General features: G+C 41.2%; 1 protein-coding gene across 1 annotated transcript in view; it reads right to left on the bottom strand.

The window, feature by feature from the left end:
- slc2a9l2 (solute carrier family 2 member 9, like 2) overlaps positions 1-24849 on the bottom strand; it is a gene marked incomplete at both ends in the record, with an annotated part of 185283 nt that overhangs the window by 47998 nt on the left and 112436 nt on the right. Inside the window, one exon of the mRNA XM_083906063.1 lies at positions 7105-7232. Coding sequence (XP_083762189.1) covers positions 7105-7232 — 128 coding nt within the window. The remainder of the gene's footprint in view (positions 1-7104; positions 7233-24849) is intronic.

Genomic DNA, 24849 nt, shown 5'->3' on the forward strand with positions numbered 1-24849 from the left:
ATGGCAAAACTGCGAGATACCCATCCAGCAGTCCACGAGTGGTTCATGGAGGGGAAGTTTGGGGTCCAAAGTGGAGATAAAAAATGTCTCCCTTATGGCGCTTGATCAGAGCCACAAACACACCATTACGTTTTTGAAGGGCCATTGATGAGTTGCCTGTTTCTCTGCCTCAAGCAAGAAGGAAAGTCTGGAACATTCAGATTCCTCAGCTGCTGAACAAGAGTTTGTAAGGGACATCGAAAAATCCACCAAGCCCCTATCTTATGTTGCTCCCACGGCCAATTTGTACACATTCACGAGCAGGCCAACTGTGGATCTGAAAAATGGTGCCAGCAAGTTGGGGGCTGCCAAGGCAAATACGGCTCTTGTCACCAAGCTCTTCATGTCCCTGCAAGCCCGTCCTGATCTGGACATCGATGACTTCTTCAAGCCCGAGAATCAGCGTGAGCCTCCACCTTTGTCCGTCCTCCATCGAGCTGCGGTCAGGAACCAAGTCAGATATTCTTAGGTGCTTACCAGGAATGCTAGGTCTCATATTTTATGTCTGCCTTAGCTAGTGAACAAGGGCACTTTTACGGTCTGCTTCTGCTGTAACCCAATTGGCTAGTCTTTATTTAAAATCATACAAATATTAATTTGTTTGATCTGCTGCTGCTGCTTGAAATAAACTCATTCATTCATTCATTCATTGAGGTACTGGCCCCTCTCCATCAGCCAAAGAAGCTTCTGTGGTCGTGCTTGATATGGCAGCATTAACACACTTCATCAAAACCCAGCGTGCCAGAGTGTTTGGAGAGTACACTCAGATGGACTTGATGCCAAAGTGGCAAGCACTGCCCCTCTTCCACGCGTTCACAGGCACAGGCAACTGTGTCGCCACAGGCACAGAAGCCCCTGGATTCAATCCCCCCGACCCAGCATGTCTTATTCCAGCATGGGAAGCGTGCCCTGCACACTGCAGCTTTTGTCTGGAAGCAGTCCCTCTCCAAAACTCCAGAGATTCCAGACCCGAGTGAGTGGGGTTGGGAACGGAATCACAAAACCAAAGTCTGGGTGCCATATTGGACAGATCTGGAAGATGTCAGCAAGGATGCTCACTTTCCTCAACTGTGGCTGTTTGTTTGCCTGTAAGGGCAACTGTAAGTGCCAACGAGCTGGACTTTGCTGTACCACACTGTGCAAGTGTGAGGGAGGCCGTACTAATAATGATGAAGAGTGAAACAAAAAAAAAATCATGCCTTGGAGGTAAAAATATGGCTTTAGGGCCCTGAGTAATATTTCAATGTGACTCTTTCAGAGATATTGACAGTTTATTTGAGCTAAATATGACTATGATAATAGATTTAACATGGAAATGGACTTAAAATAAGAAAAATTTATCAGAATACTGATTCCTTGTATCAAACAACCTTATAAAAACACTTTAAGACTAAAGAAAGTATCCCCTCTATGTGTATTGTCCCTGTGTGTTACGATCCTGTGTCCTCAACACAGCTCGTGATCACTTCCGTGATCTGTAAAAACCGCAGTTTAAGTCGGTCATCGCCGGATAAACTGTGTGATTTACAGAAGTTTTCTGATTAGACACTTTTTACCTCACTTCCTTTTAAATTTTTTCCGCGTCACCGCTGACTCCATTTCCTCCTTCAACTCTCCTCTTTTACTCAGCGCCCCCGCTGGTGAAAGACGGAAGAGCTGAGTGACGAAATCCGAGCCATCTCGCGTTACCTCAGGTCAGACATCCCTCCTTCCTTTACCTTTTGGCTTTGTTTGTTTACTTCCTGTTTCCCACGCTGTCACCAGCTGCCAAAGAGTGACACGCCCCCTTTTCTTTACACGCACACACACACATTTCTGCACTCATATCCATACCTTCTTTTTATGCACATTCAAACGGTTTTATCAGTAGTATTTTAGATTAGAGGATTGATGTTTTTGAATTTTAAACCTTTATCTTAAAAGTACTGTTTCTGTCTTTTGTGCTTGCTTGTTTGTGACAAGGGTAATTGAAAGAAGCCAGTGTACGACCTCACACATTCCCTTCTTAAATTTGAGTCTAATTAATATTAATATACTTATTATTACTTTGTGATAACTGATAGTCGAGAGACACTTTAAGGTCGTTAAGTGACAGTCCTGTCATTCTCCTCGTCTTGAGAGGAGTGGTGCCCCGTTTTTGATAGTCTTAATAAAATTGACAACATAATAAATTATTAAAAATAATTAATCATCCATACTCATATTTTCTCACCAATTACAAAGTTGAATCACAACACCAGATACTATGCTAGTGGAAATGCAACTTAACTGTGTCAAGTAGAGCCAGTGGCAATAGTTACATTTTAATGATGAGTCTTGCATTTCATATATAGTGATAGTATTGGAAAAGCAAATTGGCCATGAAACACAAACTGCTCTGTGTAAATATATTTATCAGTAAAAGCAAGCAGTATTTACTTGGGTCTCAGTGTGTGTGATATTGAAACTTAATAGGGGCTTGTAATGCAAATAATTGTACAGCACAGCACATTAAAGGCTCAACGCGAGCAGTTATTAATGAAAACTAAATACCTCCTTTAGGAAATGTATTGCAAGAGCTATTGTGAGTGAACTCTCTCTCTTCAGTTATCAAAAGTGTTTAAGTGCTTTTATGACTCTGAAAGCTGCAGCCAAAACTATGGCCTGGCATCTTGTCAAAAAATACAGCTCCATTATTCTCATGCTGCTTGCACTTTCATGGTCATAAATCCAAGTGGCCACACGGTCACACACAATCGCTGACCAGTTGACTTTGAAACCTGGCACGGTTGGAGAATATAAAGTGCTCTCTTCGTGAGAGGGTATTTCAGTGGGAACTGATATGAAATTCAGACAACCCTCTCAGTCCACCAGTGTGTTTCAGAGCTGTGTACATTGTACCAGAAAAGTAACTCTAAGTTAGTGGTTCCACACTAAACTCTATTTTTCTAAAGAGGAATGGAAAGCAAATCATGTTTGATTTAGTCTCACTAATCATGATCTGGCTCTGGCAAGGCTAAGCTCTAAGCCAGGGGTGTCAAACTCAAATACAGAGTGGGCCAAAATTTAAAACTGAACAAAGCCGCGGGCCAAGGTTGAACAAATTAACCTTTTAATAGGGACCCAAACAAGTTTTGCATTGAATATTGAACAAGCAAGGCTTATATAACTTTAAAGTGACATGAAAAATCGAGTTTCAAATAATAATAATAATAATTAAAAAATATCAATGGCATATCAAATAAAATTTAAATAAAAATTTAATGCACCTTAAATACAGGATAAGCGGTAGATAATGGATGGATAAAAATTTAATGCCTCTTTTCTATTTGCAGCCTTCTGAGGTAAATATCAAAATAAACTTTTTCCACAGGCTAATAATACATTTGAAAATAAAATAACAATAATGAATGAATCAAACATTCAAGCCTTGAAGTAGCGTAAGTAAGAGAAAGTGCATGAATAAAACGTTAATTATTGATCAGTTTGCTACACTGATTTGCTTTAAGACTGAATATGGAACAAGCAACGCTTATATAACTTAATAGTGCAAAATCAACTTTCAAAAAACTAACGAAAAAACATCAATGGCATATTAAATAAAATTTAAATAAAAAATTGAATGCCTCTTTTCTATTTGCAGCCTTCTGCGGTAAATATCAACATTAACTTTTTCCACAAGCTAATAAATTTGAAAATAAAATAACAATGACTACAAAACAACAGCAGAGCATTATGGGATTTGTAGTATTAGCGGTGAATACGGTGTTACAGCAGCGGTGCCGCTGTATAATACCGGCGGGCCAGCTCTAATGTTAATTTGATATTGCCTCAAGGGCCAAATGAAATTACACGGCGGGCCAAATTTGGCCCGCGGGCCAGAGTTTGACACCCATGCTCTAAGCTATGTATCTTCCCTCACACCCTCACTAGTTTTTTGAGGGTATTGGTTTCTAGGCTAGTGATTATTTAGTCCTCATGTGCTGCATATTCTATTCCACTCACACAGTACAGACCAGCAGAGGGTGTCGGTTCAAGACATTTGACTCCTGAGATTCACCAGAGATTAGCCAGGATAGTTAATCACTTGGGAGACATCTATATGGATGGTCAGGTTGGGTTGAGAATGCACCAAAAAGGGAGATGTCACTACCTTATCCAAAGAAAAAGAGCTTACTTCTAGAAGGCAACTGCCCTCTGCATTTAAAGACTACTTTGTACTTTAATTCCACTATTGTTGGGGATCAGCTCATTCAAGATGGAGTCACATGCATCTTGACCACATGACCCCTTGCTCAAAGCCCAAGAGGGTCATAAAACTCAGTCTATAAAAATCCCTTATTTTTCACATACTAGTGTGAAACCCACCTCAGTGGTCATTTTGCGACATGTGACCCTATGGACCTGATTTACTAAGATCCCAAATAGAGAGCGCTAAATTGCATGGATCTTTTAAGATCGAGCTTGGAAGATCTTTTGATATCCTTTTGAACGTAATCACATGATGCGCAATTTATGAATGGGTGATTAATTATAGATTGCCTCTGATAGTGGCTGCGTGCGCACAGAGGGTTCACTCCCCCATGTGCTTCGGTGAATACAATTGCACCGAGATTGGTATTTAGACTCGTGCCTTTTTTCATATTTTGTTTAAACATTAAAATTGATATTTTTAACAAGGTTCATTCATGTTGACCTAGGAACAACAGGCCTGGTTTGGCGCACTGGCAGCTCCAGGCACTTCTCCGTTTCCTGCACTCTTCCTTACGCTGCGCTCTTCCTCATGCTGCGCTGTCCTCCACACTATAGGAACGCTGCTGCTTCACTGTGTCCACAGTAGGCAACCTGTGTCGCTCATAAGCATAAACAGTTTTACATGGTTTAATTAATTAGGTCTTATGCCATTTTTAACGGAGTAGATAGAATTTGGCCACATTTACCTTAATTAGTTTACTTTACTTTGTTTATTGTTTTGATTATTTGAGTAATCATGCGTCTTTTGTTAATTGTCTCATTTCTTTATTTTCATGCACCACAATTTTGTTTACTTTATTTTGTTTTTTTTATTATATTTTAAATTAGGTTGGACATTATTTTTGATTGAATATTAACTTGTATCGTTTACCGATTATCTTATATTTGGTATTTTGTTTATTTGTTATTATTATTATTATTATTATTATTTGTGACTAAATTCTATTCCTCCTTGTGTCCTTAGGTGCTGAGAGCCGAAGTTGGTTGAGGCTGCTTTTGGGCGGTGGTGTCTCCGTGTGCTGTGTTGTCCGAGCACCCTTTTGATCTTCCTTCTGGCATGTTGTGTGAGTGGGATTCACTGTGTGAATCAGGGTGACTCCATAGATCTGCTCTCTCCTTAGCCTTCCTCACCACTGGTAAGCCTCAGCCCTATATTTTCCCCATCCCCTATTTTAGCTTTCATATGGTATTTTAACCTCATGTTAAAAATACTTATAATAAGGATTATTGTTGGATGGAACCACGTCTCAAGCTCCTTCGTATGATGAACCTGTGTGCCCTTATTGGGGTATTGTGATCTTAGTTAAATTTTTTTATTAAATATTTTCCCTGGTTTAACATCTCCAGGGTGGCGTTGTCAGACTTTTATATTGATTGATAGAGCAGTTTATTCTTTATTCTTTAAAGACCTTATCACCCTCGTGCCGCCACACTTACCTGACATTTCAAACAAAGAAAAGAAGACACAAAGACACAGAAGTATGTGCGTAACCTTAGCCATGTGTGCGCACGGCTGTGCCAGTTAAGACCTGGCGTTCAAACGAGCTAATTATAGACGCAAAAATAAGCACCACAATCAGTTTCAGGTTTCATAAATCACTTTTCCCGTGTTAAAATTACATTTACATTTTCTCCTCCCAGCACACGCAAAATTGCGTGTAAACGCCCCATCTTCCAGGTCTCGCGATAGATTATCGCGAGACCTGGAAGATCTCGTCTATCCATGGCTCTTCAACTAAATGGACCAACTCCAACTGTTTTAGTCACTGTCTATCGTCCACCTAAGCCAAATAAGGATTTCATTGATGACTTTTCTGCTCTTTTCACTCATCTTACCTCACGCTCCTCCTATATAATTCTGCTTGGTGATTTTAACATCCATATGGACAATATCAACCAAACCCTCTCCAAGGATTTTACATCCTGCCTGGATAGTTTTGATTTTAAACAGTATGTTAATTTCCCTACCCACTCTACAGGCCATATTTTAGATCGCGTCTGCTCTGGCATCACTCCTTTTAACTGTTCTGCTGATGACCTTCCCATTTCTGATCACTTATTAATATCTTTCAACGCTACCTTAACACTATCGAAAGTTAAGCAGTCTTGACTTATTTCTTTTCGAAACATCACAAATATTAATTTAGCAGATCTCACCACGGGCATTGTTAGCCTCCCCAGCCTCAGTTTATCATCTGATCAACTGGTTACCCATTACAATCATGGCCACCATTCCCTGCTGAATTCACTTGCTCCTGTTAAAACTAGGACTGTGTCATTTACCAACTCTGCTCCCTGGTTCACACCGCATCTACAACAACTTAAAGCCAAAGTGTATTTGTGAATTGTAAGTGTATTTTCTGTTTTCTGCCAATAAATGGCTTTAAAAGCCAATTTAACTGGTCTGTTAAACTTCCACTTGAGAGCTGATCCTAATCTGATTTATCTGACATTATATTATGTAATTCTCTTTATCAACTGTTTTTAAACTTTATTGTGGTAACAACAACATCATTGTTTTTATATGCATATATGTAAAGATGGTATTGACAGAAACTGAATATATTTCACATATGTATGCTGTGTTTATTAAACGTGTGATGCTTTAAATAAACATTATTTGGTTTATATTGCTTTGAAATAAGCCTTTGCTATGTATTTTAGACAATAGCTTTGCTTTACAGAGGTCACTTTTTATGCTGCCATGACGCAGCCATGCACATGAGAAAACAAGATGTCACTAATTCTGACACATTCTGACAAAGTGGACATTTAAGACTACAAATGAACTGTAATGTGTACATGTGCATAGGTTTAAATATTGTAACTCACTTGGATGAAAGGGAACAGGAGACCCACAGCAAAGTTGGACAGCCAGTTCACAGTGCCAGCGATCATGAAAGCAGCCGGACGGTAGGACTGTTCAAACAGCTCGCCAGTCAGGATGAAGGGGATGCCGCCTGAAAGAGACGAATAGAGAGAGTCACATAAAAACTTCACCGAGACTAACACACTCATAGAGCTTTTCTCTGAGCAACATATTAGGTTTACACACCACACAAAGTCCAAATAGGCCTGTTTATTGTGTAGCTCATGGAACAGGATGAGCTTTATTGGCTGAATGGCTTAAAGCTATACTTACCTTTCTTGCATTTTTCACAGCACTCTGCACAAAATCGCCTTTGTTGTCTTGCAAGCTCTGACAACGATCAGTGAGGCGCGCGACAGATGACAGAGGCGAGGCACAAGCTCGGCCATTATTGGTCCGAACATTTCCATTGGTCATACTTATCACTTGTCACACTACTTATCATAATAATATTAGAATTAAATAATAATGAGTTTCAAAACCTGGTGGGTTTTTCTTACGTTTTAGAGTGCCATACGCTTATTAGGAGCAATTTAAGGTTACAAAAGAAAAATTTGAAAAATTAGGGCTGTCAAAATGAACACGTTAACGCAGGATGATTCATTTGTGGAATGCGTAAAAAAAATTTAACGCACTTTCTCACTTTCATCGCGATACGGGTAGACGTGCAGTTTATGAACAGGCAAGGCAGGCAACTGCTTGGGGCCCTGAGCCAATAGGAGGCACCCGACACTCGGAGCCTAAATGCATCAGTGAGCAGCCGCATCCCCGTCCCCCAAACAACAAGGGTTGATTTGCAATGACATATCAGTCGGAAACCACCCTAAAGGGGCCCCACGTCACCTCACGCTAACCTTCAAAGTTCTGCAAGTTGTAAATGAAGCTGAAGGAAAATGCAGAGGAGTTATCAATCAGGAAGTGAGAAGAGGAAGAAAAAAAAGAGGATGAAGAAAAAAGAAAGACACACAGTTGTAAGTGGAGCTACTGGCGCAGATAATGATATAATCATAACATTAACAGTCATTGTCTAACTAACGGGGCCAAAGACTTGAACAGCAGCTAACATTAACGTCAGAATACTCGCTGATGCTAATGCTAACTAGTAGAAGCAGTGCTTCAAAGGTGCTGATGAGGAATTTCCTGCTGTGGGTTTAGTACTCCCAAGAAAACTATTTAACTTCTATACTTTATATTTTGTTTATAATGTGAGCTATTTACAGTGCAATGTATCATTTTTTTTTATTATTTACAGTATTTTATTTTTTCTATTTATTTATATTGTCTTATAATGTGGGTTCTTTACAATGTCATGTTTATTTTTTACTAAGTTTGTATAGGTTTATTTTTAAAGTTATTTACAGTATTTTATTGTTCTTTACATTTATATTTTCACATACTTCATTTATTTCTCCGTTCTTACAACAATATAAAGAGAAAATCTGAATTTTTCTGGCATATTTACAAATGGTAATTAATGGTGATTAACGGTGATTAATCCACAGCTACCCTGTGATTAATCTGATTAAAAATCTTTTGACAGCCCTAGAAAAAATGCAAGAAAGGTAAGTATAGCTTTAAATAACCTGCTTTTGGTTTTGCCGTAGTCCTATTACACAGTAAGGTCTGACACAATGTACTCACTCAGCTGACAAAGGGTGAATGGCCAGTACATCACTTGGCCTCATATCCAAGAAGATAGGTAGGTATTCCATGTATCTCAATATGTGGCTCGCCACAGCTAAAGGGTGCACAAGTCACCCAGCACAAAATGAGTAAAACACGAAAAAATATTTTTTTTTTCAAAATGAGGGATTTTCGTTTTTTTGAAGTTTCAAAGAAGCCACTACATGCTTCAAATCACCCATACCTTGTCTATTTGATAGAGTTTCATTACAGTCATTAGAAAACAAAACAGTCCAGTGTGCCTTGTGTACATTATTTAAAGAGTTATAAACAAAGCATTATCTGTCTCCATGGATGAGCACTTAGTTCAGTACATATTTTTTTGACTGTTCAGGAGATAACATTTGATAATGTTTGTGGATCTGATATTGCCAAGAAACCACTTCTGCTCAGTAGATAGAAAAGGGAAAAAAAAGTTAATTCATGCAACTAACAGTTGATGTGTTAACGTTTCAGAAAAGGATGTCATATTTATGCACCTCTGGACTGTAACACGTAAATCAAAATCATAAAATTAGCTCATATAAAACAACAAACAGACAAACACACAGACCACCATAGATACAAATGTCACTGTTTGACATGAAAAGGATGGTGATGTTTTCAGCCAAGGTTTTCTTGCATGAACCCCTCCTGCATGAGCTCATACGAGAAATTAAAAAAAAAACAGACAATGGTGCACAGTAAAGCATACGGTCAAGTAAACTCTGACTGCATATCTATACTGTAATACAGTGTTTGGTTAATCGCTGACTCACTGTGATATGCATTTAAACGTTAGAATTTACATATGTAAAGGAAACGTTTAGAAACACAACCTTACAACAGGGCCCACGGTTGGTGTAGTGGTTAGCACTCTTGCCTTTGCAGCAAGAAGACCCTGGTTCCTGGGTTTGAGCCCCGTTTGGAACAACTTCGGAACAAGGGCCTTTCTGCAAGGAGTTTGCATGTGTGCGTGGGTTTTCTCCGGGTTCTCCGGCTTCCTCCCACAGTCCAAAAACATGCACAACAACACATTGGATTAGGTGAATTGGGCACTCTAGATTGACCGTAGGTGTGAGAGTGTGAGTGAATGATTGTTTGTCTCTATATGTGGCCCTGTGATGGACTGGCGAACTGTCCACGGTGTACCCCGGTTATCGCCCAATGTCAGCTGAGATAGGCACAGCACACCCCACCCCCCTGTGGTGGAGGATAAAGCGGTAGATAATGGATGGATGGACCTTACAACAAGATGAAATGATGAAGAGACAAAGAGAAAATTCAACTGCGTTTGATAACATTATTAATATAATAAGTCATGTTTTGTCTGCACTGTGTTGTCTGACTCCTTGTGAATAAACCGTGGCAGGTCTGACATAATATTGTTAAAAGACAATAATAGATGTTGCACGTGCTTCCAAGTACGCAGAGGTTGAATTCAAGCCTCACTGCAGGCTATCTTTTGTCACATAATTGCTACTCAGAAGACTCTTAATTAGCTCCAAACCATTTCAAGGAAGAAAAAATGCTCACAACAACCCAGAGAATCTTCTTACATTAAATTGCCTCTGATAATAATGTTTGTCATATTGTTACTTGTAAAGTTGGCTCACAGTTCAAAGAATATGATGAGCTGCTAAGAATTTTCTTATAAAGTATTAGACGCCAGTCAGCAGCCAAAATGTTAAAAAGAGATTAATGGTCACTGATATGAAGTGCAGGTGCTCAGCTTCTCCTGAGGATACATCCTCAGTTGGGAGAGTAAACGTCAATTGCTGTTGAAATTTCTGAAAGGCTCTTCCACAATGAAATAATAACTCACATGCTATTTCCTCCTTTCTTTAGTAAACAGCAAAACTGTATACTTTATAACATCACTGTTGTGTTTTCTGGGAAATGACGATAAAAGGAATTCTAAGTGTAAGTCTAAAACCTTCTGTGGCAGTCGTGCTTGGTGAGAGCGGCGGCTGCTGGAGGGAAAGGAGGAGTGGCTCAGCCAGTGATCAGACAGCTGGACAGAATCAGGTAATCAGTCAGCTATATAAGCACATTTGTAACCTGGTTCTGGTCTCTTGCAGTAGGCTGGGTCCTTACACAGAAGGAGACAGAGAAAGAGACTGAAAGAGTCATGGAGAGAGAGCGCAGCAGAGCGCTGGCACAGCAGCAACAGCTGTCTTCCTTTGTTTGTTTTGATTATTTCTGTTCTTACAATAAACCAGACTATTTACTCACTCAACGCAATCCCGTCGTCCTTCCTGAACCCCAGTGAGTGGGAAAAGCTCACATTGGCACCTGAACAGGGACATCATGGAAGGACAATCTCCGCTGTCGCTGGCCCTTCAGCACCTCGCTGCGATGCAGGAGAGCACCACAACTCTGCAGCAGCAGCAGTCCCAGCTCCTCGCGGGCATTGCGGCGTCACAGCGGGACGATCGTGCTCTCCTGCGGGAGCTGCTGCAACGCCCAGCCCACGGCCCGTCGCTCTACAGCGGATGACCACGGAAGATGATCCTGAGGCATACTTGGACATACTTTGTTGTCGTTAAAGACCGATTATACAGAGCGAGTCGTGACGCTCAAACAGGGGAAGAGCTCTCCCAGTTGTTAGTCCCAAAAAGCCACTGAGAAACGATTTTCCAGGCACCACAACCCCATGGCGGGTCACCTAGGATATGATAAAACACTGAACCGGATCATGGCCCGATTTTACTGGCCGGGCATTCTGCTGCGAATGTCAATTAGTCAACCCTCCGGCCACCCCAAAAGGGCCCTTGCGGCCATTACCATTAATGGAGGTCCCTTTTGATAGACTTGCCATGGACCTCATGGGACCATTAGACCGGAGCGCACGGGGATATCGCTTTGTATTAGTTCTAGTGGACAATGCAACGCGCTATCCCGAGGCAGTACCCCTGCGCAGCATCTCGGCGAAGAGTGTTGCACAGGCACTGTTTCAGGTCATCTCCCAAAAGAGATCCTGACTGACCAGGGCACATCGTTTATGTCACGTACACTACGCAAACTATACGAATTACTGGGCGTCCGCTCAATTTGGACTAGTATGTACCATCCCCAGACCGACGGCCTGGTGGAGCGGTTTAACAAAACACTAAAGAACATGATTCGTAAGTTTGTGCACGAGGATAGTCGTAATTGGGATAAATGGTTGGACCCTCTGTTGTTTGCAGTGCGGGAGGTGCCCCAGGCCTCCACGGGTTTTTCGCCCTTTGAACTCCTGTTCAGCAGAAAACCTCGGGGTGTCTTGGACCTGGTTAAGGAAAACTGGGAGGCGGGTCCAAGCACCAGTAATAACGAAGTACAGCACGTACTGGACCTGCGAGCAAAACTCCATTCACTGGGTCAATTATCACGGGAGAATTTGCTCCAGGCCTAGGAACATCAACAGCGGCTGTACAACAGAGGGGCTAAACTTAGACAGTTTTCACCGGGAGATAAAGTGCTTCTATTGCTACCATCGTCTCGCTCCAAATTACTCGTCAAGTGGCAAGGGCCCTTTGTGGTCACACGGCGAGTGGGGGATGTTGACTATGAGGTTGTGCGTTCTGACAGGGGCGGAGAAACACAGATTTACCACCTCAATCTCCTCAAAGCCTGGAGGGAGGTGGCGTCTGTTTCTCTGGCCACCACGGTGATTGAGAGAGATGAGCTGGGACCGGAGGTGACTAAATCAAACAGGTCGCTGCCGATCCCCGTTGACGACCATCTCTCGCCGGGCCAGAGAGCAGACGTGGCCACGTTGCAGCGGCAGTTTGCCGACGTGTTCTCTCCCCTGCCAGGGCGCACAAACCTCATACACCACCACATAGAAACTTCCCCGGTTGTGACAGTGTGTTCACGACCCTATCGGCTGCCGTAACACAAGAGGAAAACTGTTCAGGCAGAGATTCAGGCCATGTTAGAGATGGGGGTAATAGAAGAGTCCAACAGTGACTGTTGTTGCCCCATTGTACTGGTTCGCAAGTCTGATGGGTCAATACGGTTCTGTGCGGACTACCGTAGAGTCAACGAGGTGTCCAAGTTCGATGCCTATCCAATGCCCCGGGTCGACGAACTCCTGGATCGGCTGGGCATGGCTCGCTTTTTTACGACACTGGATTTGACCAAGGGCTACTGGCAGATTCCCTTGTCGCTAGAGTCCAGGGAGAAAACGGCCTTCTCCACTCCGTATGGTTTGTACCAATTTGTCATGCTTCTGTTTGGATTGTTCGGGGCCCCAGCTACGTTCCAGCGCCTCATGGACCGGGTGCTGCGGCCTCACTCTGCATATGCTGCGGCCTACTTGGATGATTTCATCATTCATAGTGAGACCTGGGAGAAGCATATGCAGCAGGTGGGAGCAGTGCTGGAGTCCCTGAGGAAGGCGGGGCTCACGGTCAATCCAGTGAAGTGTGCAGTTGGACGGAGGGAGGCATGGTATTTGGGGTGCGGCCACAAATACAAAAGATCGCAGCGGTGGCAGCCTGCCCAAGACCCAAGACCAAAAAAGAGGTTAAGAGTTTCTGGGGCTGGCCGGTTACTATAGGAGGTACATTCCGGTAAGGTGCCTCAGATCCGGTCCAGTGGACGGAGCCGTGTCAGCTGGCGTTTGAGAGGGTAAAGCAAGCCCTCTGTGGGGAGAGACTTTTATATACACCTAACTTTTCTCTCCCTTTCATCCTGCAGACCGTCCCAGGAGGTGCAGGGGGTTGACTGCCCCGTACTGTACATCAGCCGGAAGCTGTGGGGTCCCGGCATAAGTTGGGCGGTGGGGGTATGTGGCAGTGGGGCTTGGTTAGAGCGGCGGCTGCTTGAGGGAAAGGAGGAGTGGCTCAGCCGGTGATCAGACAGCTGGACAGAATCAGGTAATCAGTCAGCTATATAAGCACATTTGTAACCTGGTTCTGGTCTCTTGCAGTAGGCTGGGTCCTTACACAGATGGAGAGACACGGAGAAGGAGACTGAAAGAGTCACGGAGAGAGATCGCAGCAGAGCGCTGGCACAGCAGCAACAGTTTCCTTTATTTGTTTTGATTATTTCTGTTCTTACAATAAACCGGACTATTTACTCACTCAATCCCTTCGTCCTTTATGAACCCCAGTGAGTGGGAAAAGCTAACACCTTCACTCTCCTCTTCTCTTAAAAGCCACTCTAATTGTGTTTCAGTAAATTTGCCACTCTCAAAGCAAATGCACTCAATGTAAAATCTCTGTTGAAGTCAATTCGCATAACATTTCAAGTAATTCATGCCTTATAAAAGCTATCCATTGACCAACATGAATACAATTACTGTGATGTTGCACTTAGTGAAGAACCTCTGTCGCCCCTATGAGGAAGTCTGAGTAATCACCAAAAGATTGAGACATGGAAAACATGGCTACCCCAGGGACTCATGGAAAAACTGAATTTAGCCAGTAAACAAAAGGCTGAATCAAGAAAATATATGTCTGCTTATATCTACAATCTTTTGGGAATGAGCTGCTTTGTGTTGCTGTTTTGCAGCTTCTTCTGAATGGAAATTGAAGTCTGTGTCGCTCTTTAAATCATTCCCTCCTCAATGTCATAGAGAAAATCAGCAATCTCACATCACGGCACACAGATTGTTGATTCATGCCTCCATAGATGGCTAAGATTAAGGTTGAGCATTAAGTGGAGCAGAGGCAGTGTTGGGGTAGTTACTCAAAAAGTTAATTAGTTACTAGTTACTTCTGTAAATTGTAATGAGATTACTTTACTAGTGACTGGATTTGAAAAGTAACTTCACTATTAATTATTTTACTTTCCCCTTTCTTAATTTACCATGTAGATATGGACAAACATCACTTAGCCTGCCCACATAGTGTTTATTGTATAATGTTGAAAAATGGCATGTAAAACCATATGATCCAACGCAGACAGGAACATTTTTCTCTATGCACAGTTTTATCCCCACATCCATATATGACACACACATAATGATCTTTATGACGAGGATCGAGTACAGTCATGATGATCTTAGTAAAACGTGTTGACAGATTCTCAAGAGCACACTTTTCATTGTTTTCACTCCGTGGTCTCAAATCTTTCTGTAGAAGACGCTTTAGCAGTGTAATTAAGGTAATAACAGATGCATCAGATGAGCTGATCTCTTAAGTTAACTGCACAAAGAGAGAGAGAAGAGAGTTCTTTTGCGGGGAGTTCATAATCTGCGCTGTTCGCAGCCAAGTTTCGCTATTACGCAAACAGACTTTCCAGCATTTAATAGGAGCAGGAATCGTTTTATTGGTGTTCTAAACTGATCTTGGACAGACTCTAAGCGGGTATAGACAGGCACGTGCTGGCTGCAGTTTTTGCATGCATCATCACATTTTGGTGGTTACCAGGGGAAACGGGAGGAATAGGTACTCTTTAGGGCGTCCTGCCTAAAACTAGGGTGTGTAATCTCTTATTATTCCCCAGGCTACTGGCTAAAGGCCTGTTCTATGGCATCTCCATATCCATCACCATTTCCCTCCTTTGCACCAGCAGCTACGTCACTCAAATCGAGCTCCATGGCAAGCACACACACAAGCAACACTCATGTACACACATCACTTAAACAGATCAGAACTTTACACAGCCAAACATGGCATGGGTAACGCAGAAAAGTTAGTTACTATAGTTAGGTAAAGTAGTGTAGTTACCGATATTTTTAGTGTGATGTGTTACTTTACTTACCCAGAAAAGTAATACTGTTACTGTAATCCGTTCGTTTGTAACTTGTCACCCCAACACTGAGCAGAGGTCAGTCTGACCTTGTAGTTGGAAGACAATTCTAAAACCAAGCCAGTATAAAATTTATTTTAAAAAAAAAAGAAAATTGTAGAAATGGCAACGATCGGTGTGGAGAAAAATAATCCTGCGGAAGCGTGTGAGAGAGCTCACTGCTCGAGATGAGCCAGGGAGCGGCTACACAAGCAAGGCTGCTCTGCTCTCTCCTCCGAGAGAGAGAGCGAAGTGAAAAAAAGAAAGGTACAAAAATTAAAAAGACCTTCAGTCCAAACAAATAAATATAGCCCTCCTGTTTGAGGAGGGCTATATTCTGAAAACCTGAAATATCACTTTAAAGTGGATGTCTGCAGACAGCTGACTGCATCAGTGGCCATTCTAGCAAGTTAATTTCAAACAAAGTTGAACTGACATTATGAATTTTTTTTTCAAAATAAATTAATGCTGTGTTAAAGCAGCCTTTACAAATCCTGCATACAGTTCCCACAGATGCACTTAAAAACATTTACTATCCACGTAACGACACTACATATAACTCATAATTCAGCTCTCATTAAACACTGGAGCTACCTCTGCCCACACTGCATGCTGGGTGAATATCAATTGCTACTGCAACGCATGAGAACAACTGGGCTTCTGCCTTCTGCCAAGTGCCTGAGGTTTTTAATAGTCGGGAGAAATGTCATGGTCTAGCAGGGTGTTTTCAGCTTTTCAAATTAAAGGACTAATTTAAAAAACTAGTAACACAGCATGTTCAATGTCAAACCAAATTCATTGTTTTAGTCTTTCATGGCAATTCCAGTCTGAGATGACTGGAGAACACTAATTAGGATATGTATATTGTTTGGCCAGCATATGTCTACAGAGGGAAACAAAGATACAAGATAAATCTATGCAGGTTTCACTTCTAGCCAAAGACCACAGCAGCTCACTGATGAGTGTATGTTCAATCTGAAAGCAAACAACACAGTAAAATAAAACATCTGCTTTGTAACAAAATGCCAAATTGGAGCAATATCATGTCTTCCTGATATTGCAGTTTTGCCTTAATATGTGAATATTCACTGTGACTCACGATAGTGTTGTTACTACTGCATAATTTTTTGTATTAGAGATTAATTTCCACCAAACTTAAGCCAACTTGTCTAATGTAGAGTCCATTAAATCAGCTACAACACTGTACATAAAAATATTTTGTATGCGCTATCTGCATCACTGAGCAGGTGTCTAATGCAAACATAAAACCCCATGACTCAAGAATAATCGGAGCATGCCAAGAAAACTGCTTTGCTGCTTCACATTGTCTTTATTTAAATATGAAGTGGTTCCTTCGGTGTTGCATTTGTGACAAGAATTAATATTCTGCCTTCTGTTTCAGCTTGACCTCCTGAGACACCACATTTGCGGGTGGATGGCCACACACTACCAGTGTCAGAGCCTTGATCTGTCAGAACAATGGTGGGAGAGCATCATCAGAGCACATTTTTCTCACACACACTTTCTCTTGACAAGGGTTTTAACCACGTAATTTGTATACATTGTTAATGCCAGCATTCAATATTATAAATTGTGTTTTCAACACCATATAAAGTTCATATAAATGTGTGCTTTCATGAGCAGTAAATAATTCGCATTTGTTTCATTAAACTGAAGTGTTTCCTATTAACTAGTGCCCTTGTAGTAGTCACTCATTACTTGATCCACTGTTGAATATAGTATTTGCAATATTTAGCACAGACACTCTAAATAAACACATATTACATAATAAGAAAATCATGTCACACTTGCAAAATGCAGCACTCCCACACTAACATAGAAGCTTTCACACGTACAACAGCGTGACTAGTGTGTATCCATGCAGACACACTAAGGGTGTGAAGGCATTGGCCCTTATTTTAATGCAACACACCATATTATTCTTAATATCTGCAAGCAATAGTTATTGTTGTGATGACAGTTTTCACCATTTTCACTGACAATGGTTAATTCCATAAGGAAGTATGGATTTAATGTTTAATGACTTAATCACAAGAGGAATGGCCTAGGCCAGGGGTCACCAACGTGGTGCCCGCGGGCACCTGGTAGCCCGCGGGCAGCCAATACGGTGCCCGCGGGCTCACTTCACTTCACCTCACTTGCATGTATCCGTATGATCGCTCAGTAAAATATCTTTGATATTGTTTATAAAAACTGGTAATCGTTAGGAGTAAGCACTGGAATGAATGTGTATGCAGTTGAATGCATAATATTAATCATTTAAATGGTAAACAAACAAAAAAATATTATATGGTAGCCCTCCATATAATTTTTTACCCTTAAGGTAGCTCTCTGTCTCAAAAAGGTTGGTGACCCCTGGCCTAGGCATTGTTCTGATGGACCAATATTTAACTTGTGGAGCATTATTAATCTCTCTGACTTGCAACATTTATTGAAAAACTAACTCAGATGTTGGATGTGAAAAATAACAATCACATAAATCAATAGCTACAATTATGTTGTAAATTAACCAACGTACAATGTATTAAAGCACAAAAAATAATCACATCGACATTAATAACTCAATTTAATTTCTTCATAGAGATCATTGTACAAAAGTTTAACCATATTACAAAAACCTTTCCCCTGGCCAAAGCGTCCAAGAACCTCAAAAAAATATGTATACTCCACCATGTCAAAGGCTTTCTCATCGTCTAATGGTAAGAAAGCCGCTTCCGATGGTCCCCTCAGATTGTGTAAGATATTCTCGACCCTTCTCACATTATGAAAGCTGTGGCGTCCGATCATAAATCAGGGGTGTGATTGCCAAAGGACAAAAAAAAGAAAAATATACGGTGCACCTACCATGACACGGCGGTGCACCTACCATGACGCGACAGCATTGTATTGTTTCAAAAATTTAAATAAAGTGCAGTAGCCTACATGGAAGAGAGTTAAACCATGTTTTAAAAAAAATGTAAATGCTCTTTCACTACTCACAGAGACTTTCATCTTGGGAGAGATGGCCTCAGTGCTACAATTTCCATCTTGAAGTGAAAGTGGTTGTCAAAGAGACACTGCTAGAGATGTCTTTTCAGTGTTTAATGTTTAGTTTTTGAATCAATCTGTCAATTATTTTCTCGATTAATCAAATATTATTTTGTCCATAAAATATAGTTAAAATGTTGATCAGTGTTTATCAAACCTGGAACCTTGTTCTAATTATTTTTTGTCAAAAGGAGCAAAGAAACCAGACAATATTCACATTTAAGAAGCTAAGGAATCACAAAGCTTGTATTTATTGTAAAAAAAAAAAAAAAAAAAAAACTCAAAAATCGATTAATTCATCGTTACAGCCCTACTGGTTACCTAAATGTTTCAAGAATATTACATGGTAACAAAAAAACACCGTTTTTTTAAAAAATAGGGTCCTATATTCCCCACTTTGTGGAAGCCTGGGTGTGGAGCTCCAGGTTAAGGGTAAGGGTTAGGGTTAATGTAAGGGTTAGGGTCCTATGTTCCCCGGGTCCTTTTGGGTGAACAGCGGGGAACATAGAACCCTTTTTTAGAGAAAGGGTCCTATGTTCCCCCGGTCTCATACAAAGCGGGGAACATAGGACCCTTTTTTAGAGAAAGGGTCCTATGTTCCCCGGTCACATACAAAGCGGGGAAAATAGGACCCGGGGAACATATATACGGTCCCCTCAGGGAGGCTGGAAGTTTGCCATTCTGAAGAGATTAATATATAAAAAAATATTTCCCAAAGGGGAGTACTAATTTTTTGACTAAAATGTTTATAGTGTTATAGCCCCCCCACAGAGAGTCCTCCAGTCATAAACTTAAGTAATGTTTTCATGAATGCTCCTGATAAGTTTTTAAAGAAATTGGATTCTGTATACCACTGTGTTTTATAACTGGTTGCAGTTATCGTGTACATCATTGTTCCTTATATGCCGTTGCACATTGTCCATCTTTGTATGTCCGCAGACTCTCTCACTCACTGGTGACTTTTATTTATAAATCAATTCTTGGACTTCTGCCTACATATTTTGTTTACATATGTGTAGAAACCACAGCCGATATGGCTTGCGTTCTCAGGACATTATACAAATGCAGGTCCCGAGAGTCAAAACTGAACTGGGAAAAAAGTATTTTAAATTTTCCGCCCCGTCTACCTGGAACGTTGTGCAGAAGGACTTGAAAAGGACACATCTCATAGCTCTGGGGTAATTCAAGTCAATTATAAAAGCCAGAGAAATTTGTTCACTAGGATCTTGTGATATGTGATTGTCCATATACCCAATAGTAATGTCCGTTTACCCGTTGTTACTGCGTTTCACCGTAATGCATAGAGTGATTTTGGCCTCTCGCCAACATTAGAATCGAAGAAAAACGATTAATGCGCAGTGCGGCTTGTATGTAAATTCCTATGCTAGAAAAACACCTTGTGTAAACACCAGTGTTACTGCAGCTGCAAGTGACGTGTGTGGATCAATAATGAGGAGAGAACGTGGAAACACGACAGAAAGGTAGCCTTTGGTTGAGAAGAAATGTAGGACAACATCTACATCTTTCTGCAGTGCTTTCAAACGCATTCTCTTCATATTATTGATCCACACTCGCTAACTGCAGCGGCACGTAACTGGTGCGTTCAAGGTGTTTTTCTAGGACAGGAATTTACATACACGATCAACAACTAAGGGCTTGTGAATATTTTTTTCATTAATAAAATATATCCACTGCACACACAAATCCTCTGAGGCTGGAAGGAGGAGCTACGGTGGAGCTCTGAAGTACTCTGCCTGGCGGGGTGCCAACATTCACGGTGAAATGTGTTATGTCGTAACTCTGCGGGAGGTTTAAACATCGCGTGTTTTATCGCCTATACTTACACCAAGAGGAACCACTAAAACATGACTGAGTCTTGTTTTTTCACATTTTGGGGACTGGAAATATAAGTACTAAAATGATTAAAAAGTTGATTTTGCACAATATGGGCCAAGCGCCAATAAGCGGCAAGCTAAACGCTTGCCTGTTTTTTCTCCTTGAGCAAAGATAATCTCTTTAAAGGTGCATTATGTAGCAATGTGGCCAAAAACGTTTACTACACTCAAAATCAAAACAGTGCAGCAAGTCGTATCCGCCTCCCACTCCACCCCTCCCTTCCAGCGAGGAAAGAGCGTTTTATCATAAATGAGTGGCTCTAAAACACACAATTCTGTTCTGTCTCAAGTCCACCTATTTAACCTCTCGGCTACCGCTATTATTCGCTCTTTACATGTCAGAAGAAGACTATTAGGTAAGATTAGAAAGAGACTTAGAAAGAGACGCATCTCTGTGTCATCTGAACTGCCGCTGCAGCCCGCGCCGAGCAGAACCAGCCGCAGCCTGCGCCGAGCAGAACCAGCCGCTGACAGAACAGAACTGCCGGTGGTCGGTGCTGTGGGGGTTGTGTCTCTGGGCAGAACCTGCCCGTGGCGGCGCCGGCAGCTGCATGCCGGGCAACGCCGTCCATCACTCTGGGCAGGTTCTGCCCGGAACCTCAACCCCGCCGAAGGCTATGGCAGCCGCCCGCCCTAAAACCGAGCGAACAGTTCAAAACACAGAACTCGACAGTCGAGCTATGATGCTAAATTAGTTAGCCAAGCTGAACTTACCTGTCAAGGAGAAGAGTAGCCATCGCATCCGTTTTGAAATTCCTCTCAGCTTTAAACTCTCTCCACCGTTCAAAAGCATGTCCTATATAGACCCTCGCTTTGCCGCAAACTTTATCTTGGCGTTTTTGACATTTATACAGAGGTCTTTTAGGTTTCCTTTCGTTTCATTTCAATTGTAGCTACGTAACTGGCAACCCATGGCTGCTCAATCGCTGAGACTCTACTGACTGCTATGATTGGTAGATGGCGCGTCATGCCAAAACATAATTTCAAAACATAAACAAACTTTCCGGTGTGGAAAATATTTTTTTTAATGCAAATATTTTTTTTTTACTAGTTTGGTTGGTGAATTCAGTACATTATATGACCATTATTCCTGGTCCTCTGTGACATATGTGACCCGCCACGGACCAAGCGGGAACAAGTCGGCCGAGCGCAAAACTAGAAAAACCATAAACTTTGTGTTTGAATTAAGGTTGTTTTATCGCTGTGAATCATTCCTAGTTTGGGTGTGGCGATCTCACATTCCAGAGCTTTTGTTGCTTTTTCAGCCAATCAGCTGACGATCATAGAGAATAAACATGGATAATTAATATGCACGTACAGAGAGAGAGAGGGGGAGGGGAGGGGGAGAGAGAGAGTGTCTGGAAAGTTCCAGCAGTTATGTGTCTGTGTGTGTGTGTGCAGTGCGAAATTAAAGCGTGATTGTCATCAAAGCAGTCATCATCAAAGCTTTGTTTGACAAAGGAAGGCAAGGAGAACAGGACAATAATTGTCTGTGGCTGAAGATCTTCACAAGGACAGATAAAGCACAGAGACGGCTAGTGTGTGTACTGTTAGCATTTTAAGCTAGCGATCTTTATGCTAACGTGTTAGCAGACTTCATCGTCACAAAAACAACAAACAGATGATTATTCAATTGGCTGAAAGAGAGCAGGACAGACACAGTAGTTGTCTGAGATGATGATGTGACGCCAGCCCCACTCTATCTCCTTATGGGTGAGTTTTCATATACGTAACGTTTGTGTTCAGTCACATACAGGGATGTTTTTTCTTGTTATTGTTTCACTAGCTCCAGCACAAACATGTGCTGAAGTGCTTGAATCATGTGTGAATGACACAGCTTGGTGTGTGAAGTATTGACTGTGATGCTAATGATTCGAGTTGTGAGTTAGGAAATTATCAGCTCAATCAGTAACAGACCACACTACACCACAGTATACATCAATGTATTTCATGAGTGTCTGATTTGATCATAGAAATATGTGTCTGTCTTTGATCCTTCTCTCTTAAGTATATATAGTATATTTTGTTTTCATGTAACAACAAAAACAGATGGAAATACAGTGGTATGCGTGGTATGGTAGTGGCACCCCTGTAAATGTTCATGATTTTCCTTTATAAATCATACATTTTGTTTGAATAATTCTTGCACACTTTCTGTAAATCATGTAAACTTTATTTCACATCTCAATTATCACTGCGTTTGTCTCCTATATGATATATTTAACTGAAATGTCTTTTTCAAACAACAAATGATTTATAAAGTAAAATCATGAAGATTTACAGGGTTTTTCATACCCCTGTATGACTACACAAATGATAACAGAATAAGCCAACACCCCCCCCCCCCCATATTTTTTTTTAGGTTATTTCATTTCAAATCTTAAGAGGATATTATGTCCAGTTTTTTAATGTATTGTATATGTATTGTTCTGTGTAGCAGTGTAGCTCACAACAATAGTATCTGTGCTCATACAGAGCAGGGTGTGGTTTCCCTGACAGCTTAGACCAGGAGGGGGTTGTGCTATGTAAATGTTATGATTCTGTCTCTTGGCTCTCAGAACGTGTAAATCTTTGAGGCTAAAATTCTCCCTAAAGCAGTTTGAGGAGTGCCTACATTCAAATGGCCATATCTTCTTAAAAAAATATCAGATGTACATGTGTTTGACATTGTTGGAACGCTTAGAAATCACACTTTCAGAATCTGTAAATAACTCCAAATTTCCCGAAGTAGACTTGTGACCGGTTTTGCCATGGCTGGACACTTTTATAGGTTACAGTAGGGGAGACCATAAAACAGAGACGACCAAGGAGACTTAAAGGAGCCTGCCCCCCCACGGAGAGTCCTTTAGTCATAAACTTAAAGGGATATTTCACCGTTGAGAAGATGGATGTCTATTAAAACTAGGTCATCTATGTAGTATAAATGTGAAATAATATTTGAAGCAAGTGCCTTCTTGGCTGAGAAAAGCAGAAAAATGTTTTTATCGCTCATGTACACGAAAGACACCAACTCCCAGAATGCACAGCGCTCGTTTCCAGCGAGAGTTCACACACCGCCATTGTTGCTCCCGAGAAACACAGACGCGTCCATTAGCAGACAGCGTGACACACGGACACAAATCCCCGAGGGGAAAAGCTACATATACATTCCGGATACATAACGGACCTGCAGGTTACACAGGATTGTTCTCTACTGTGCTAAATTATACCGGGACGTGCAGTAAAAACAAGGAAAGGACAAGCAGTAAGTTCCCATTATTTGCCGGTCAGAGATTCAGAGCGGTGCTGAAGCTTGAAAGCTAAGCTATGCTAAGCTTGTTTGGAGTGAAGAAATCGAAAGAAAAAAACCTGGAAGCTAGCGGGGTTCACAGTCTACAGTTCCAGCAGGAAGACGTAACTGAGAGGTAAGACTGGCGATAATATGCCATTCTATTTCTGATCATAGTATTCGATGTGATATAGTTGTCGGCAGTGAAGCAACAACTTTGTAAACGTAACGTTTGATAGACAATTACACACACGTTATATACACGTAATCTGTTAGCAAAGTAAAGTCACCTTGCTTTCGCTGGAGAATAATGTCAGTGTTATTCAAATGTTTTATTGTTGTTCATGTTTGTACAAGACGCCTATATAGACAACAGTATAATGCTCACAGCTCACCCAGTTGGTATATTTAGCTGAAATGTTTGTTTTCCTGAAAAGAAGTAAAATCTTTGTTCATATTTTATGTGTAATTATATTCCTTGTCCTTTACAGCTGAAGCCTGGTTTAATCAAGTCTTGGAGAAACTCTTCACAGCATCCATCTCTGCTCCTCTTCACCACTGTGACTCCTCCAGCTGTCCCACATCAGATTCTGACACCGCTCTACATGTTTCATTATTTATTTTTTGTTTGCATATTGTGTTAGACATGCTTTTAGATATGGCTCCTTGATTATTTTAATGTGTACTCTTGAATATGATGGTAAAACATTTTCCTTTGTGAATAATAAAGTTATTTTTTTCACCCTCACACCCTGGATGCATTTGTACACTTGTGTAAAGTAAAGACTTGAGGAAGGAGGCAGAATAGTTACTGATTTTATTAATTCTGAAATGTTTATCAACCCTTTTCTCCAAATCAAATCACTTTTCATCTAATAATACTGTAATGGAGGAACACTAAGGGCTAGAAAATAAACCACAACATATATGAATTTACATTTTTAATATTAATAGTCATAAAAAGAAAAATCAGACTTATTATCAACAGTCTTCATAGACACAGTACTGTTTTCAGGAGCTGCGTATGTTCTTCTGAACAACACAGGCAGGTAAAACAAGACGATCATCTTTCCCCAGTCTGTGGATCCACTCCAGTGATGGTAAGGTGTTAG

Source organism: Microchirus variegatus, assembly GCF_963457635.1.
Source record: "Microchirus variegatus genome assembly, chromosome: 19".
NCBI classification, from domain to species: Eukaryota; Metazoa; Chordata; class Actinopteri; order Pleuronectiformes; family Soleidae; genus Microchirus; species Microchirus variegatus.